The following is a 20,738-nucleotide window of genomic DNA, read 5'->3' as shown; positions in this document are numbered from 1 at the left end:
TAAAAAGGAAAACAAACGACTGATCAACTCAAGGTTCAGAGTGATTGTCACCCCTAGATGACAATCACTAGTTATGGGGTTGAACTTCTGGTTTTGATGTTGGTTTCACCAGTGATTATTACATTATTAAAATAGCTAAGTAAATATATAAAAGCAGGATATGGACAAAATGAAAGAGCATCACCAACCACGCATTATGACCATTCCAATTCTGTACACATGAGTTCCTTTAATAAAATGGAGAAATGCCCTTTGACAACAGACTTGGGTAAAATATCAAACTGAAGTCAGTTTAGTCCAAACAATGACAAGCTCCACCCACTGACCTGACTGAGACTATTTATAGAAGGTTCTTTATTTGTTCTGACATTACTCATAAAAGAGAAATTGAAGACATCTTAAGGACCCATCACTAGAGGAATGGTTTAAAACATGAGGCTATGTTCACATGCTTTCATTAATTCACCTTATCAACACCTTGAGTAAGCGCCCATGATTTGTCAGACCCTGTGGGATACAATGATGAGCTAGACTGATTCAGGCCCCGCTCCCATGAGGTTAACGCTGATGGGGAAGACAGGCAGTAATCAGAAGACCACATGTGTAAATGCACACTGAAAACAGATGCAGGGTGTCAAGGGAAGGAGCACACAGTTATGAAAGAGGAAAAGGAAGAGAGACTAGCAGCATTTAGTGAGGCTTCCGGAGGACAGGGGGCATTTCATAGAGATCTGAAACAAAAACCTGGGGGTAGTTACCCAGGCCAAAGAGAAGCAGGAGAAAGAGCCATCCAGGCCCAAAGAAGAGAGGTGGGCCCTGCAGCAGAAGGAGGTCACTCGGGCTGTCAGGGACAGGAAAGACCAAGGCGGCCAGGCCCAGAGCAAGGCAGACAGTGGAGTGAGATGGGGCTGGAAAGGCAGGCGAGCGACAGATCATGGACCAAAGAGCAATGGAAAGAAGGGATTGAAGGAGGAAGGCAACTACATCAGATCTGCAGAGGAAAACGATCACCTGCCACCAGGTGGAGAAGGGAGGTTATGGGGACAAAAGTGGGGGCTCGGTTTGGCACGATCACTCTGGTTCAGCATGCAGCACAGTCAGGAGTGCATGGACAAGCAGTGGGAGGTGACCTCAGCAGCGCAGACAAGGGGCAGAGGCAGCCGGCCTAGGGGTGGCGGCCATGGGGCTGCAGAGAGGGTGCTGGATTTGACAGGTCTCTAGATGGTAAAATGAAGAACCCTTGGAGGTAGAAAGGGTGTGGACAGAGAGGGAGAGGGAGGCACCTCGGATGACTTGCAAATGTCTGCCTTATAGAAACAGATGGAACACTGGAAGCTGAGCAGAGTGGGAAGGGGGCATGATGAGCTCCGTTTTGCAAATGGCTGAACTTAAGGTGGCCTGGGACATCCAAATGTGGATGCCAAGTAAACAGTAGGTGAGTGAGTTTGGAAGGAGTCTGACCTGGAGATACAAGTTTAGGAGACACACTGTGAAATTGTTAAAATGAATGAGGCAAATCCATACATATTGACATGAAAGGCTGTCTATGATCTACTGGTAAATATACATGGAATAAAGCAAGTTATAGAACAGTATGTATAATATAATCACTTTTTTCAAAAGGCATATAGAAAAATACTTAATCATCTGGTGTGCAAGAGAAATACACACACTTGCACATAGAACACACACACACACACACACACACACACACACACACACACACACACACTGGTCTGGAAAGGATATACCAGATTATTAACCTGCCCCTGTGACTGATGCTTTGGGTTGGGAGAGATGAGTGAAGAACTCTCACCTTTTGTCTATAAACTTTTGCACCACTGGATCGTATTTCTTATAATGAGCACTTCATTACTCCAGCTGCCCCTTCACTCCATCCCTCTGGCCTTCCCCAACTCCTACCTCATCCTGAATCCCCACCCAGAGGCAGATGTTGGCAACAGGATGAGAGAAAAGGAAAGGTGATGCCAATTTTGCATGCTATTTGATAGTAAAAAAGGAGGAACTTGGTGTTGACTTTTAAGCTGTATCAAAATAGCTGTATCAGAATGTTCACTGGAAGGGGCGCCTGGGTGGCTCAGTTGGTTAAGCGACTGCCTTCGGCTCAGGTCATGATCCTGGAGTCCCTGGATCGAGTCCCGCATCGGGCTCCCTGCTCGGCAGGGAGCCTGCTTCTCCCTCTGACCCTCCCCCCTCTCATGTGCTCTCTCTCTCTCTCATTCTCTCTGTCTCAAATAAATAAATAAAATCTTTAAAAAAAAAAAAAAAAAAAGAATGTTCACTGGTAAATGCCATTCCTTCTCCTTGAGTGTTAACAATCGAGTTGGCTAAACAGTAAGTCAACTAAGATGACTGCAGAGCACAGAAGTTTGGGAGCACTGGCCTGCACGCTCCTACTGGTCGCCCATTGGGATCCGAGGATTCAAAAGTCTCATGTAATACCCACCAATCCCCCACACTGACCAAGGAACGTTGAAGACCCCCCGCCCATTGTGGAGAACAGTGTACCAAGAACTTGGCCTAATGAACATACACAAACCAAAGGAAATTAACATAAACGGAAAGACGAGGTGGCTTTACTTAGCAACCTGCATAGATTATCCTGGATTTTTCTTGTTACTGAGCATAATCACCCAGCACAGTCCCAGTCCACATTCGGCACATATTTGCAGAACTGTTTCTGAAATGTTCAGACCTCTATTTGACCAAGCATATCATTACCCCAGAACAAAAATGGTGGACCGCGAAGGCAGAAGCATCCTGATGTCAGAAAGCCAGCCAAGGAACAGGATATCTATCCCCATGTGAATTTCCCTCTTCCATTCCCAGGCCTACCACTCACAGCCTGAGGGAATCAAATGCGATCTTAAAGTTGCCTTGCCTTGAAGCTGAACAATGTATCACCTAGCCACCCTTACTTAGTAAGTGTATCTTCTACAGAGAGATATATGATAACTAATCTATGCAAATCATACCAGGAGGGCAGACGCAGGTGAAATTGCTCCCATCTTGCTTCTCAGTTGCGTCCACACAATCGGCGTTGTTCTGACAGGGCTTGCGCTGGCAGGCATCAAATTCTTCACAGAAAGTACCCACGTACGGATCCTCACAGGTACAGGAAAACGTTGCCTAAAACACAAACATACCATCTGTGTTGCACGAGTCCTCTAAAATGTATGCTCAGGCTGTGAATCTCAAAGTTCCAAAGCACCGCTCCCAATACCGAATGCTTGAGTCGCATCATTTATATTTTGATCTGATTAAAATCATAGCTTTGAGAGAAATGGTGTGTATTTCCTTACACTTTAATTTTCAAACATTTATTTTTCTCATTCTTTCTTTATTGATATTTATCCCAGCCATTTTTCCTTTTTGCTAAAATAAAAAGTGGAAAAGACAACTATGTTTTAAACAAAAATGAAGTTTTGCTGGCCTGACATGGAAATGACCATTTTGCTAGAGCAGATACATTGTGCTCCAGCCATTAAATGAGATGTCACACCAACTAAGATCCTGCAGCATAGATAGCACTCGTCCAATGTCCTGCTCTGACCACCTTCCAGAGCATCGAGAGAATTTACTGAATCCCCCTGTAAATTAGCCTCAATGTCAATGTACAGCTATGCAGATGAACTGAGTGCAAGGGAAAATAAAAAGAGTGTAATTCTAGTAAGCATCCTGTTTGGCTTGTGGTATTCCTGTAATCTTAGTGAAAGACCATAACTCAGTCCCAGAGCACTGCATTTGGTTGGAAGCTTCTTCATTCCTGAGATAGTTGTAAAATCCAAATAAAACTGAGCCTTCCTGCTCTCTTCACTCCTTAATGCCTGAGGGTGGTGACACCATCTAAAAACAAACAACAACAACAACAACAAAAACACAAAAAACACTAATCTGGTCCCAAACCCTGTGTGAAGCAATGTAGGTTGTTACCGCAGATCTTCGTGAAGAGGGGCATGGAGGAAGCAAAGGAGAATGGCCTAAACAAAACTTAATACTTAAAACACTTGATTATCTTGGGTTTTCCAGATAAAACAAAATCCCCCAAATTGTATATCAATTGCAAATAATGATAACATCCCCCCCCCCACCCTTCTCCAGCCCTCATGGTTGCTTTGCTGGCTCTTCTAGAGTAGGCTTGATTTCAAAGGGAGATCTGTAGAATTTATCACTAAGGAGAAACCTGGAATGAGGACTGAATTTTATCAAATGCCATTTTAGCTTCTTGAAAAACAATAATCTATTTCTTTTTGTCTTTGACCTAGCAATATGTGAATGTTTAGATGCCCTAGTCCTCACTCAACCTTGCATTCTTGGAAGGAACACCCACAGAGGCATTATGCAAAATTGTATTATGGACGCATTCTATTTGTAGCCATACTTCTAGTGCTTTCCATCTAACTTGCCCCATCCCCACCAGACCCCTTTTCTTTTTTTTTTTTTTTTTAATTTTTTTTTATTGTTATGTTAATCCCCATACATTACATCATTAGTTTTAGATATAGTGTTCCATGATTCATTGTTTGTGCATAACATCCAGTGCTCCATGCAGAACGTGCCCTCCTCAATACCCATCACCAGGCTAACCCATCCTCCCAACCCCCTCCCCTCTAGAACCCTCAGTTTGTTTTTCAGAGTCCATCGTCTCTCATGGTTCTTCTCCCCCTCCGATTTCCCCCCCTTCATTCTTCCCCTCCTGCTACATTCTTCTTCTTCTTTTTTTCTTTCTTAACATATATTGCATTATTTGTTTCAGAGGTACAGATCTGAGATTCAACAGTCTTGCACAATTCACAGCGCTTACCAGAACACATACCCTCCCCAGTGTCCATCACCCAGTCACCCCATCCCTCCCACCCCACCCCCCACTCCAGCAACCCTCAGTTTGTTTCCTGAGATTAAGAATTCCTCATATCAGTGAGGTCATATGATACATGTCTTTCTCTGTTTGACTTATTTCGCTCAGCATAATACCCTCCAGTTCCATCCACGTCGTTGCAAATGGCAAGATCTTATTCCTTTTGATGGCTGCATAATATTCCATTGTAAATATATACCACATCTTCTTTAGCCATTCATCTGTTGATGGACATCTTGGCTCTTTCCACAGTTTGGCTATTGCCACCAGACCCCTTTTCTAAGAAAAACTGTCCCTTGCACAATGAGATCATAGCTTATACTCTAACAGGATGCCCCCAAAGTGACTAAACCAGGAATGGATGGACCCGTGACCTCAGCAACCAAGCAAGAGACCCGTCAAATGTGACATTTAGCTCGACCAAACTGCCAGGTTTTGTGTAGGTATGTTTTTGTTGAGGGAACAGGAGAAATCCTTGTAATCTGCATAATCAATTCTTAAGTTTAAGAACACATTCTTAGAAACCAGAACGAGTGGAATAAAAGCAATGGCTTTTCTTCTTAAGAGTTAAATTTTCTGCCTTCTCTTTCCATCCTTTCTCGCACGTCTTTTGGGCAAATGGAAATTCGCTCTGCCTGCTAGCAATTCTTGACTCCCTATGTGCTTTTTCAGGATAACGTGAGGTGGTTTTTTTCCTTTTGTTTGTGTTTGCAGGACTTTGTAGTTCAAAGCTGGGAGAAGCCACATCAAGGCTGTTAGAAAGGCAGCTTTTTAAATAGGAAACTCTTCCTCTAGAACTGTATTTTAAGGAAAATCTCGTCCTTGCCCAATGTGCAACAGAGTACACCTTTGATATTTGCAGGGACCTGTCTGGAGCCCTTTGTGCATCTGCAGATCTGTGACTGCCTTTGAAATGTAAACACTGTGTGGGCAAAATGGGCCTCAGCATCATAATAAATTACTATGTGTCATTATTTTGGCAGTTGTCCTCTGAAATTTACTTGGTTTGCATCCAGCAGTTCCATATTGCAGATCAATTTCTTTGGCTATTTGGGGGATGCATTTTGCATATAATTCATCTGTTATGTTCCATGGAAAATACGTTGCTTGTGGAAATAAATTATTAAATACACCAAATCAAATATCTTCAAGTTAGCTTTTATTAAATCTAAAGCGAAAACAGAAGCCACACATTTTGTTTTGCTTTGTTTTAAGCCAGAACGTTGAAAGAAACTTTAAGAAACTGTTGAAACAATTGTTTTTGACCAAGCAAAACATGGAATTGATTCTTAAACTTTGATTGATTGATAAGGAAGATTAACAAGTGTTTACATACACATGACCATAAAATCTACTTAAGTTTTTATGTATTCTGTATCATATGGTCCATAAAGTTAAATTTCTTCCTGTCTATTTTCTAAGAACAATGAGCTTTCCTACAATATTAAGAGGTTTGTTTTAATATTAAGCTTCAAGACTTGATTTGTAAGAAGCCATGAATATTTACTAGGAAACTATCTTGTTAGCATCTTTTTTTTTTTTTTAAAGATTTTATTTATTTGACAGAGAGAGACACAGCAAGAGAGGGAACACAGCAGGGAGAGTGGGAAAGGGAGAGGGAGAAGCAGGCTTCCCGCCGAGCAGGGAACCTGATGCGGGGCTCGATCCCAGGACCCTGGGATCATGACCTGAGCCAAAGGCAGATGCTTAACCATCTGAGCCACCCAGGCGCCCCTGTTGTTAGCATCTTTGTTGTGGAAAACTGTGATCACTGAAAGTTGTAAACGTTATACCAACCTTAAGAAGTTTAACCCACTATGGCAGCACTAATCTAGGTCCAACTGATTTAACGAGCATAAAAGCCAAAATGGACTTACTTAAAATTAGTAGCTTAGCGGGGCAGGGCGCCTGGGTGGCTCAGCTGGTTGAGTGTCTGACTCTTGGTTTTGGCTTAGGTCATGATCGCAGGGTCTAGAGATCAAGCCCCACATCAGGCTCCCTGCTCAGCACACAGTTGCCTCTGCCCCTCTCCCCCCATCCAATGCTTGCGCTCTCTCTCTTTCTTTAAAATAAATAAATAAATCTTAAAAGTAGCTACTAATTTTCCTTGCTATTTCCTTGCAAAGCTGTTTCCTTGCAAAATTATTGTATATTTACATGTAAAAGTATTTTTTTTAGGAAAATGAAAAGTGACCCTCAGAGATTAATCTTAAAACCCAACGCAGAATCTCAATTTTCCCCAACAGCTTGATGTCCAATATTCCATTTGTACATTAATGGAACTTTCTCGGTGGTGGGAAGCTCACTTTGAAAAGCTGTAGGTTTAAAAAGTTTCAGTCACACCTGCATTCGTATGACATCCATATGACAAATATTGACTGAGCACCTACTATGTGCCAGGCACTGTTCTAGGACCTGGAAACACAAGAATGAACAAGACTGGCTCTTAGAAATGATAAACTAGTGCTGGCTGATGATAAATAAAATGAACAGGTAAATAATGTAGTAAATGAGGTGATAAATGCCATGGGGAACAGTAAAGTCGGGAAGGGGAAGAGAGGGACCCTATAAGAATCAAGCCCATTAAACCTCCTATTGTGTTTACCATTAGGATGCTGGAGAGAACATTCTATGCCACACATTATTTTGTGCCTCCTTTATAAAGTCCTCCCCAAGAAAAGGCACTCATTTAAGTGCCAGTAAAAGTTTTGTTAGTCATGAGAGCTGACGTCTTGTCCTCATGAACAATGCAGATCTTGGGACTGCCCTTTTTTTCCCTCCTTTTTGATTTGGTTGCAGCATGCTCAGAGTCTACAGGAAGTTCAGCTTTAACAGCTATCTCGAGCTCTGTGACCTCCATGTGTCCTCTTCCTAACTTGGATGTTGCATTCTAATTTATGTCTTCTCTGACTGTGACTTATGTTTTTGTACTTTTTAATATTTCAATACTTTATGAAAAATGGAGTCAAATGTGTGATAAGTAAGTCCAAATTCCCCAGCATGGCACACAAGGCCCTTGACAATCTGGCCCATCTCACTTTTTCTGTTTCATTCTCTGCACCTGTCACTTCTCAGTAAAGCCTAATCGTCACGAACAAATCATCCCACAGAGACGCGTTTTCTGAGGAGCTTTATTTCTCTCTTTCAGGGTCAGAATTCATCCATTCTATCTTACTCTCTCCCTTAAACAAAGTATACAGAAAATACATTTATCTCTTGTTGGTGTCCCTGTGACATCAGTACGAACATAAAAGCCCCAGCTGACTAGACACTGAATCTCATTGTTTATAGAGCTTGCTGACATTGAATTATCTCATTAATCTTCACCACATCTGTCAGGTGGCTGTTATCCCATCATTATAGGAATTGAGAACAGACTCAACAGGGAGGTCAGATACATTTTGGAAGGTGTCCCAGCCAGCAAGTATAAGGTCAAGGCTTAAATCTGTATCATCGATTCCAAACCTTTCCCACGCGTAGCTGAATATTGTCCTATCGTCACTGCATTGGTCTGTGTACCAGAGACGCACGCGGGGGTGCCCTTCACCCTGACTCTAAAATAACCCCAACAACTGTGGTATTTTGGTTCTTGCTCCAGATCGTGTGGTTTGTCTACCTCCGCTCTTAAGGTCTGGCTGCCTTCCTTATCGGCATCACTGACTATCCTTTTGGTGCATTGATTCTAATTTCTTTTAGTCTTAAGAATAATACCAAATTTATTCAAATACGGTTTCAAAATAGAGTAAAAATATCCTTCCTGAGAGTTGAAAGTATCTCTTGTACATAAAGTGCCTAATCACTCATGAACAGACTTGAAAACTTTGATTGGACGGTTTTTCACCAGGACTGGAGGTCCTTGACGTTTGGGGCTTCAGTTACTCATACATAATAGATGCTCGACTGTTCATTGAATTAAGCTGACTTCATAAGGGGCTGCTTGAAGGCGGCCTTCAAGGAGTCCTGTGAAGGTAAGGGGTCCTCTTCCCCTACTTCCTTGTCTATCTCTGAGGATCTTGTGTTTTGCTAAGACAGCTTCATAGTGACTCACACATTCTTCATCCACACATTCTTACTAAAGGGGATACTGGAACAGAATTTGGAGGGCAATTCCCAAGCCAGAAGGTGAGTAACGGGCCCCTAAACCTCTGAAAATGGAAAGATTATCTGAGCCTCTCCTGGCTAAAGGACTCTCCGGGCCAATTTCCATTTCCACCAGGGGCCAGCCTGCTTCCAAACAACGTCTGGGCTATTCGTAGTTCAATGTATGAACATCTGCAAGATCAAAACTCTAGCTAATGAATCGATAACTGTTGGAGACAGGTGACATAGACACGGTGGTTTGCCAAATTACTCTCACTTGGATATGTGCTTGAAACTTTCCACAATACGAAATTATGTGGTTTTTATTTTAAGCATCTGGCTAAGTCCCAAGAAAGGAAAGTGAAAACTTTGGAAAATGAGACTCACACTCCGCGTGTGGGTCCAACTCCTCCCCGTGGGATCCGCTTAGCGCCTTTCCTGCAGCGATGTTGTAGAGAACCTTGTGAGCGCATCACTGAGCCTCCCCCCGTGTAAAGTCCCACTCCAGAAACTTCTTTCATCTCCAAGTGCCAGGAAAAGCTCTGCTTGCCCAACAGAACTGACTGCTTGCTTTCTCAGGTGGGCAACGAGAATCATGTAACTGAGCATAGTTCCCTCTGAACAGCAGAGTCTTCTTGAAGCTCAGCCATTTCTGTGCTAGGGGAAGGCTTGGCTGCCTCTCAGCTTCCCCAGCGCGCCAAGGTCACGAGCAGGACACACCCAGCCCAGGCCTCTGCGAGGACGACAATTCCTGCTTACAGAGCCTATGGGTAAGTATTCAGAAGACTTCTCTAAACGAGTTCTCTAGATGCCTGCAGGGTCAAGATGTAGAGTCTTGTTTCCCAGCAATAGAAAGCTCTGTCATCTTTCTGCTCTTAGTTAATTAAGGGGAGCTCCAAGTGCATGTTCATGAAGATGATTCCCTGAGTAGGGGCTTTCTGCAGACCCTTTTGCTGAGAGCTTACATTGTCTTAAGCAGACTTTCAAAAGAGAATGCAGTGAGTCCCCACTGTCTCATGTAACAATGCAGGATCACTCAGATTCCAGCCTGAGCTGTCCCATCACCCCAAAATGCACTGACCCTGAATCCGTAGAGATGGGAGCCCACAGAAGCCCCGTCCTGGCAAGGACCTCAGCCAAGGACCTATTATTCCAGCTCCTAGGAACCCGGCTGGGTGGTCGTCTGGGTCTGAAATCACATAGCTGATGTTAGGAGTAGGTAGTCAGGGCCAGGGTACCCAACAAGAAAATATGGAGTCAGGACAGCTAAGATAAAACAGCACTAACATCTTGTTTTGCAGCTTAGACAGGACCACACTGACATTCTGCTTTGCAGCCTTTGCAGAAATGACTTCTGCAAAACGTCCTAAAATAAGACAACTTGGGGCACCTGCATGGCTCAGTTGTTAAGCGCCTGCCTTCGGCTCAGGTCATGATCCCAGGGTCCTGGGATCTATCCCACATTGGGCTCCCTGCTCAGCAGGAGGCTTGCTTCTCCCTCTCCCACTCCCCCTGCTTGTGTTCCCTCTCTCGCCGTGTCTCTCTCTGTCAAATAAATAAATAAAATCTTTAAAAAATAAAAAATAAAATAAGACAATTAACCACAAAGCATTTGTCAATATCACGGGAAAGGGGCAATTAAAACCCAAGCCCCCACATGTCAGCCAAAAAGGATCATCAGCACAGAGACATTAACCTAATAGGTAGACAGATACATGCCCAAAGCCCTGATTGGCACGATTCAGCACACCCTGATTGCTGAAGATAGTTCTGCTCATAAAACCCCCTAAACTTAGAAACTCCAGGGGCAACCCACTCAGGGCTCCCTCTCTCTCCAGGAGCTTTATACTCTTGCTAGACTTCAGACTTTGCTTTGCTGACCCCACTCTTCGTCTGGTATACTCTTCATTCTTCGAAGCAGCATGACCAAGAACCACAGGCACTAAGGGGACAAAAATCCTGTAACACTGACAGACACTAAAACCTAGATAAAAAGGAGTCATCAGAGCACACATTTTCTCTTTTTTTTTTAGATGAGTTCTTTTTTTTATTATGTTATGTTAATCACCATACATTACATCATTAGTTTTTGATGTAGTGTTCCATGATTCATTGTTTGCATATAACACCCAGTGCTCCATGCAGAACGTGCCCTCTTTAATACCCATCACCGGGCTAACCCATCCCCCCACCCCCTCCCCTCTAGAACCCTCAGTTTGTACATTTTCATTTGATTCAGCACAGGTGAGCTATAACGAATGGGCCAGAAGACCAATCTAGCATGGTCTTTTAGGCAGGTAGAAGTTAGCCTTTTACTAAAAACCCAGATTTGGTATTTCAAGAGACAGAAATTATTATTTGGATATAAAATTTAAGAGACTATCTGAGAATTCTTGTTATGATGTGAAAATCCCTACACATGCTTCTTCCTGAGCCCAGGCCACACAGGGACCCCTGGAGCCCACCCAGAGAGACGAAGTTTTGCCCCCTGCTGGGAACACAGTAAATTACCTCAAAGGAAAACTCACTCTGAATTACATTTTTTAAATTCTTGTCTGTCGGCCGGGTCATTCACTACACATGTAATTTAAACAACATGTTCGCATTGCTTATGGCTTATAATCTTACTCCCCATTAACCTTAAACACACTATCCCTCTTCTGTTTGGATTCATTAATTGCAAATATAACAGCTTATAAAAAAAAAAAAGTAAGCTTAGAGAACATGCAGATCATCTAAATATGAAATTCAAAACTTGACATTCATGAATTCCTAGAATTCATTTCTTTGGCTTAAATGTTAAATTCTGAAAAATAGGAACAATAATAAATGAGCCTTGCTCTTTCCTTCCAAAGGACACTGAAGTTTACTTTATTACTCAAGGGGAAGAAAGTAAATGTCTTTCAGGAAATTTTGTAAAAGGCTTTCTCTCTCAAAGTGGATATATGGATTGGCAGAATGGAGACATTCAAAAGCAGTTTCTAGCCATATCCTGGCAACTTCTGTGTTCTCAGCACGCTGAGCACAGCCATAATTAGGCATAAGATTTCCATGTAATCAGCCTGGATCTTCAGTTCACCAGTATCTGTGTATTTATTTGATGAAAAGTGCTAATCCATTAGCAAAAGTAAAGTTTGACTTTAAAAAAAAATGAATGTCACTGAAAATTCATCTTTTATTGAACTTCCCTATAAAAAAACCAGCCTGATCCCACAAGTAAATGACATACCATTCTAATTTCTTATTTTAAAATTCCATTTAATCTTCTAGTTATTTCCTTTGCTACATGAAAAGAAAATGGTAAAGAAAAAGCTTTAATAAAATGGACACTTTGATGTATAAATTATTGATGAGAAGGACTCACTGAAGAATAAAGATCTTTCCTACCATCTTCTTCAAATTACCTCAGATGGAAAACCCACTTTGAGTTACATTTTTTTAAAGATTTTATTTATTTATTTGAGAGAGAGAGAGCACGAGTGGGGAGGAGAGGGAGAAGCTACCTCAGCAGGGAGCCCACGGGGCTCGATCCCAGGACCCGGGATCATGACTTGAGCCGAAGGCAGATGCTTCACCGACTGAGCCACCCAGGCGTTCCTTGAGTTACATTTTTAAGTGTAAAGCAAAGATGATAAACCAGTGGTAACTTCTTCTAAAGATGGGAAACCGATGGGGACAGGGCAGGGAACCCAACCATCATTTATTGAAAAAAGGCCCCACCATATGCCAAGCACCATTCTGAAGATCCACTTAATCCTCCCAACAGTCTTGCAAGATCAGAATGATTTTTCTATTTCACCAATGAGGAAACAGTTCAGAGACTTTAAGTAACTTGCTCAAGGTCACACAGCTAGTCAGAAGCAGTGGGAGGCGGATTTAGTCTCATTGCAAAGACATCTCTTACAAATTAAGATATTCAGAAATGCAAGGAATTGAGTTACAAAGTATGAACAGTGCAGTTCAAACACCATCCTGAGAAGGGGGATGATAGAAGCATTTATGCACTGAGTGAGAATTTGAAGGGAGATGGCTTCCAAAGGCCTCTTGAAATCTTAGATCTGATGCACCTCGGTTTCAGTCCCATGGGAGCCACAAATCCCCCCCTAGCCCTCCCCTCCTGCAAGTGACTGCATGCCTCTCTGGGGTGCTAACAACCACCTCATGGGTTTCCTTCCCACTCTCACTGCGTTCATGTGCTACGGCTGCCAAAACACAGGACCACAGACTGGGTGGCTCAAACAACAGAAATCTACTATCTCACACTTCTAAAAACCGGGAAAATCAAAACTCAGGTGTCAGCAGGGTTGGTTTCTTTGGAGGCCTCTCTCCCTGGCTCACAGATGGCTACCTCCTCCCTGTGTCTCCACAAACATCTTCCTTTGTGAATGTCTGTGTCCTACTCTCTTCTTCTGGTAAGGATGCCAATCATATTGGATGAGGGCCCCACCCATATGACCCATATGACTTTGTCTCACCTTGATTGTCTTTTTTTTTTTTTAGAATTTATTTGTCTGTTTGTTTGTTTACTTAGAGAGAAAGCGACAGCACGGGGGGGAGGGGCAGAGAGAGAGAGAGAGAGAGAATCTCAAGCAGACTCTGCACTGAGCACAGAGCCCAATGCGGCACTCGATCTCATAACCCTGATATCACGACCTGAGCCGAAATCAGGAGTCGGTTGCTTAACCAGCTGAGCTACCCAGGTGCCCCTTGATTGTCTCTTTAAAGGCCCAATCTCCCAATACAGTCATATTCTCAGGTACTAGGGTTGAGGACTTCAACATGTGAGTTTTGCAGGGATACAATTCAGCCCAGAACAGACATGCACCCTCTCTGGCTTATTCCTCCAACTATTTTCAGAGCAATCTTCCTCAAATGCTGCTTTTAGTCCTTCACAAATATTTGATGCTTACGTACTGAAGTCATTATCCTACAGAATACAAAATACTCATTGAACAATAGCCACCTGGAGAGTTTGGAAATGCACATACAGAGACATTTAAGGCATAGTCCATGTGCTCCAGGAATTGACAAGCTAGTTAGAGAAATAGATCTGTGTCACGGTCATTATCACTATCATCTTCATCATATACCTTTATTGAGCACTCAATACACGCTGTTAGAAGGGCTTTGCAAAATGCAGTTATCCTCATTGTTTATTGTTATCCCAGGGTTATACTTGAGGAAACTGAGGCACAGAGAGGATGAGTCAGCTGACCAAGGTCTGCTGGCTAATAAGCTGAAGAGTTGAAATCTGAGCCCAGGTAATCTGATTCTAGGATCTGCCCTCTATTAAAAGAAACTACATTACAAATAAACCATGGTGCTCAGATAGATGGGGAGACCACAAAGGAGCTGCCTGCACCTGGCCCACGTTAAAGGTACAAAACCCACTCCCTTAGAGAGAACCCCCGGCTCCCTGCCCTGTTTCAAACACCCTGGTTGCTCTGGGTCTCTCCTTAGGTTGGTCCTGGAGTGGCAGCTTTTGTCCTTTTAGGGATGAGCCATTGAGGACTCAAGACCCTTGTCACCATTTGATACCCAAAATCTGGAGATGGGGAGACAGTCCACCTACTGTGTGATGTCCACCTTAATGACAGGTGTCCTGCCAGACACACTCGGGTGTGTGGTCCTCCTTTCTTCTCTCCTTCCCCTTCCCTGTTTCCCTGTTTCTCCTCATGCCCTTTGGACTCCTCACATAGGTGGTCGATTACATTCATGGGCCACGGCTAACCAAAGTGTGTGTGCCCCACTTCCAATCTTTAGCATCTGAGGGTCTCCCTGTGTACATGTACATCTAACCCGGCTTTATTTTCCCATCGGACCTATAATTCCTCTTTGCCTCCGTCTTCCCATCTGTCTTCCTCTTCTATAGGTTGTTGTGTAGTTTATGTACTTTTGTAGATAGGCTCAAATCCAATCCAAGAGAGAGATGGGGAACAAAGAAGCAAAACACAGAAGAGCTGATCTAAGGGATCAGTTCAGCCTTCCTTATGGAAGGTAAAAGAAATTTATCAGCCCCTTGCTCTCCTATTGAAATAAGAATGTATCATAGGTAAAGTAATAGGTATCATAACCTAAACTCTAAAAGTTTTGTCTTAATTATATAATCTCTGAGACCATAGAATTTGACTAAAAACATTTCCTCAGTATTCGGAGAGGAAAAAAAAAACTATCTTTTCATTTTATTGTCAAAGATTTTATTCAGAGTCCCTGATCTAATGAATGCATTTCTTACTTTATTGAATTTACATGGACACACATTGAAGTAAAACCAGCAAAGGTGGGAGGGCCCTAGCATTCATTTTAATTAAATCTTATCTCATTAAACATTTGCTGCTTTCATCATTTTAATACTGAACAAAAGGCAGGTTATATCTAATAAATGTGTTTCTCCAAGATAATTAGAAAAGAATCATTCTAATAATTTCCAGGAAAAGCTCAACAAAATATCTAACTTAGGGTGGCAAAAGAATTACTTAAGTTCACAGGCATGACGAATCTTGCTTGCTTTCAAACTATTTTTATTAATCTATAATATTCACATGAAATGATCCCTTCTATGGAATAGTTTAATCCTCCAAGTCCGAGTAAGAAAGAAAAGTCTGCATACAGGTTTTGAATATAGGAACATGAACACTGCTCATATCTTCCTTTCAAATTTTTTTGGTCAATGTATCATATTTTAACCATTTTAACACTGGTAGTTTCTTTTCTAATGCACGTATGACTCTTAGAATAAGATACTGGATTTAGGTTCTTTCTTCGGGGAAAAAAAAAAAAAAAAGTCGTACTTAATTCCCCAGAGCCTCAGTATCCCCAGTCATGGGATAGGGTGATGAAATGTGCATGTCAGAGGACTGTGGGCTCTGGAAGTCCTTGGGCTAAGCATAGATCCATATAAGTGCTGGAAAAAAACAGTAAGTTCTTGGGCGCCTGGGTGGCTCAGTCGGTTAAGCATCTACCTTCAGGTCAGGTCACAATCCCAGGGTCCTGGGATCAAGTCCCGCATCTGGCTCCCTGCTCAGTGGGGAGTCTGCTTCTCCCTCTACCCCTACCTCCTGCTTGTGATCTCTCTCTCTCTCTCTCTCTAATAAATAAATAAAATCTTAAAAAAAACCCATTAAGTTCTCTTCCTCTTTCATGTGCATAACCGCTGATACACCTTATCATCTGCCAAACACGACAGTCCTATGTGGGAATCAATCTTCAATAATGTTTCCTAATTATAATTTTTAGATGCTCATGTTGGAAAGGGAAAAAAAAAAAAAAAACTCTATTAGCTGGCCCAAATTCCTGTCTTCTCTGAGGGATGCATAAATGGGCTTTTGCTATGGAATAGGGCTCCAAGTCATTTATGTCAACAGATGAGTGCTTCTAGAGCTTCTCAGGCTCCCCTAAAACAAAAGTAGTTTTGTGTATTTAGCATAACATCTGTCTCAGACGATTGGCTCAAATGACACCAGCCTCCCCTGTTTCTAAACTAGGGAAAAATGAAAACCAAACAACAGGGCTCAGATTTGCTAACAAATCTCACCTCCCCAAACCCAGCTCCTTGTTCTCATATCCAACACCTAGAATGATCTATGATTCTCTCCCCTACTAAAACCAACCCCTTAGAAAACTAAGTTACTCCCGTTTTAATGACAGAGAAAACCTTAGTGTGATACCATTTTAGGGACATTTGCATTTAAATAGGAAATCAGGCCTTTATTACACAGGAATTAAGCTCAAATAACAGGTTTCCAAGCATCCCTCCAGGCTGGTGTGTCAAGAAAATTGGGGATGAAAGGACCTTCCTGGACATCCTTGAATCTTACACCAGCGCAGCAATGCCCCCCCCCGACAGCCCACTGCCTTCCGTCCAACAGCATGGGCAACTACAGTGAACCAATGTCAAGTTACTTTTATTTTTTTTAAAGCATTTTTTAAAAAATCAAGAATATTCGGTTCAGAAGTAAAGACCTTCCTAATAAAAATTTAAAAATAAATTTATCTCTTCTCACTAACACTGGCTGATAACCATGGTTTTTCTTATTTTTTAGAAGACCCTTTAACAAGGTTCTTTTTGGGGAACAAGTACATATTCATGAGTATTTCTGGCTAAAAGTGATATTTGTCAACAATTTTATTTTTTTAACTGCAAAATTAAAAATACACGTAGCTAAGCAGCACTTCAGAACGATGGGTAAGAAGTAAGGCAAACAACCAACTGCCCATTTATCTGTGGCCAACGCACCAACTCTTGTCATAGCACAGGTCTTTTTTTTTTTTTTAAAGATTTTATTTATTTATTTGACACAGAGAGAGAGACAGCGAGAGAGGGAACACAAGCAGGGGGAGTGGCAGAGGGAGAAGCAGGCTTCCCGCAGAGCAGGGAGCCCGATGCGGGGCTCGATCCCAGGACCCTGGGATCATGACCTGAGCCGAAGGCAGACGCTTAATGACTGAGCCACCCAGGCGCCCCTAGCACAGGTCTTAAAAATAAAACAAAACCAAAAAAAATGCTAGTGTATAGAGGACATGCTCGTGACTTGGATTCAGAAATTCTAGCATCCACTTTCTCCCAACAATTATCCTTTAAAATTGGAACTCTGAGAGGGAAATTAAACATGAGTCTGGCCCCAAACGATTTCCACTACAGTCAATTAAAGTCAGCCGTGCAGGCCAGAAGTGTTCCTGGGTAGTTCAAAAGAGGATGCGTGGAGGCAGAAACTTCCAAGGATAACAGGGTTGGAGGGCCAAGTGCAACAAGGACCACAGGAAGGAGGCTGGTGATGGACTTACAATGCCATTTTTATTGGCTGGGAACCATAGGTGCCATCTTTTATTTGTAAAGGACTTTACAAAACACTTCCACATAAATGATCTCATGTCAGATTCCACTAGGATGTTTGCCAGCACCTATCTGGAAGCTGGGCTAAGCCCCAGTCTTGCACGTGCCTCGGCTCAGTGACGTGGCCACTGTCTGTGGCTTGGTGACATGAACACTGTCATCATTCCCATCGTTGGGATAAGGTCCATCTCCTTAATGGCCTCCCAGCTCCCTGTTAAAACCCCTGGCTTTCACGGGTGCTAAATGCACATTACTGTGATTATAAGGCTCTGGGGAATTAAGCAACTCTGTTTCAGTAAGTGCCAGAGTCGGACCTTGACCTCTGATCCGCCTCCATGTCCCCGGCTGCCACAGAGCCACGAAGGCTCATACTTCATCAGCCTGGTCTGGACCAACGTGGAAGTCCACACTGACCTTGTTTGGACCAAGTACAGGGACTGCTCTCCTCAAACACATGGGTATTTGCTGTCACCTTGAATTTGCTCTCCAGCTAGATGACAAAAACGATGCCTTCAGATGCTCCCTACTGATCGAAATGCAGCTGAATATGAGTGTCTTTGGAAGTACTATAACATTTTGAAATTTCAGCCCTTACTGAAATCATGTAAGTTAATTCCCGAGAGTCTCTATATCCGCATCCAAAAATTTGGGTGAAGAAAATGTCCACGTCCCAGGGCCGTGGTCAGTGGAAGATCCTTTCTACCAGGATTCAGCAATGCAACTGATGTCTCCATCCTGTGAATTTCAACCAAGGTGCATTTAATGGAGTATATTTGATTAAACTGCAAAATGAATTGTTCTTTTGGTAGAAAACGGAAGTGTAATATTATACTAATCTAAACATGGAAGCCCATTCTTATTCCATTTGTATTTATTTTAGCAACTGAAAGAGCCCTGTAGGCAAAAGTCATTTAATCTGGCAGCTATTTCTGATTTTACGTATCACAACATAATACCTTTTTTTTAATACCCCTAAATTTTCCATGTGTAAAGAAACCCCCAAAGTAGAGCAGCAAGCTTTGGTTGAAAAAAATCAGTGAAAATAATTCAAGCTTGGCGAGAAGTGATCGGATTCCAGGACGAGTTCCCACAGTCTGTGACCTTGGCCGGTGGGGCAGCCTTGCCCTTAACCCAATCCAAGTTCAAGCCAACCACGACCTTTGCCATTCATCTTGCTGAAGGCTCTCTTTCTGTTCCAGACACCTACAAACTTCCTCAGCACGTGGCTGCATCATCACTTCAACGGGGTATTTTCATGACATATAAGTCATTCTTTCCATATTTCAGTTTCTACTGAACTTTAATGTCCCCTGTGTTAATTTGCTTGATTTATACGACTTCATTCTACTCTCTGTCACTGACACCATTGGATGGTGATTACCTATGCTACTTTGCTCACCAGCTCTTAAATATATACCAGATTAAACCAAGACCAGATAATGACAAAGAAAAAGGACATAGGTAAAATGTGATGAAGAAAGCATGTAAAGAAATGAAAAAAAAAAAAAAAGCTAGTAGGAAAGAAAAACCAAAATCATTCTAGTGAAGTTAGGAAAGTAGTTATTGAATTACAATGAAGAGAGAAAAAGCAAAAATTTTTAAGTTTTTCTACAGATATAGAGCTAAACACACATGCATCATTATTTATGGAATGTATAAATGGTACTCTATAAGCTGCTCAGCATTTCCTGTGTTCACGTGCTTCATTTTCCCACCGTTTCCAGCCAAAATCTTGTGACTGCAAAAATAAGATGTATAAATGACGGTTCTGGTGTCCTACATAATTAATGACCTTTCTATTCTGGAAAACTCTGGAACATTCTACTTTTGCTAGGGCCTCTGCACATCCCAGAGGCCTGTCACACCAGCATCCTCCGTGCCCTTCCCGCCACACTTAAGCCCTAAATGAGATCTCCCCGCATATATCATAGAGTCACCTCTATCTAAGGTTAAGACACAGCTTGAATTTTCTGCCCAGAATCATGTGGAAACCACGTACAGTCGTATAGAGGAGGGTCCTTGCCTTCACGACGATGGCCCCTGGAGGCCTGCGGTAACGTCCCTCCGTATGTCCACTACTGAGCACCTGCTGGATTCCAGGGAGAGCCTGCTCCTTCCCTTCTTCCCTTCTTTCTCCTCCACTCCTTATTGACTCGGAAATGCCCTATTTAGCTTCAGAATTACTAAACTAGAAATTCTCCACCGCTGTGAACGTGGGAAAGACTAATGTTGGCAGCTCCATTAAATGCTGATCTGAGCCTCCAGTGCCCATTACAGGAAAGGAAGTTGAGTACAGAGTGAGTTCACTGTTGCTGATGAGTAATAGACAGGCAGGTTTGGCCCAGTTTTCCTGGGGTTATTCTTAGAGGACCAGGAAAAGGCAGTCTGCAGGAAGAAACCCACATGATGGCTCATGATGGTCTGACAGGTGTTGGGGTGATGCCTGACCTGCCCCTTTGTCCCGGAGGTGGTAGCTTCCTGGCCAATTGCCAGTCAACGCAGTATCAGGGGACCGTCTCTTCTAAACCCATTTACCTTACATTCCCTGGAAATAAACAAGGCTGGCAAAGGATACCCCGGGATTGAGCGGGTAACTCAGACCTGATTCTGCCCTGAACAGAATTCCCATATGACCCGGAGACTCCATTCCTTACGTATACACTCAGAAGAACTGAAAACAGAGACTCAAATACTCGTGCACGCGTGTTCTTAGCTGCACTATCACAATAGCCAAAAACAAACTGAATGTCCATCAATAGTAAACAGATAAATTCTGGCATGGCCATACAATGGAATGTTATTCAACCATGAAAGGAAGGAAGTACGGACACTGGGAATAACACGGATGAACTGGAAGATGCTATGTGGAGCAAAGGAAGCCTGTCCTCAAAGGTCACAGACTGTAGGATTCCATTTATATGAAATAGCGAGAATAGGTAAGTCCCT

At 42.6% G+C, this 20,738-nt stretch overlaps 1 protein-coding gene across 1 annotated transcript in view; it reads right to left on the bottom strand.

Moving 5' to 3' along the window:
* Positions 1-20,738, bottom strand: part of DNER (delta/notch like EGF repeat containing) — a 300,110-nt gene that overhangs the window by 104,125 nt on the left and 175,247 nt on the right. Inside the window, exon 6 of the mRNA XM_032400554.1 lies at positions 2,997-3,150. Coding sequence (XP_032256445.1) covers positions 2,997-3,150 — 154 coding nt within the window. The remainder of the gene's footprint in view (positions 1-2,996; positions 3,151-20,738) is intronic.

Source organism: Phoca vitulina, unplaced genomic scaffold (assembly GCF_004348235.1).
Source record: "Phoca vitulina isolate PV1807 unplaced genomic scaffold, GSC_HSeal_1.0 scaffold1, whole genome shotgun sequence".
NCBI lineage: Eukaryota > Metazoa > Chordata > Mammalia > Carnivora > Phocidae > Phoca > Phoca vitulina.
This window is presented reverse-complemented; position numbering and strand designations above follow the sequence as displayed.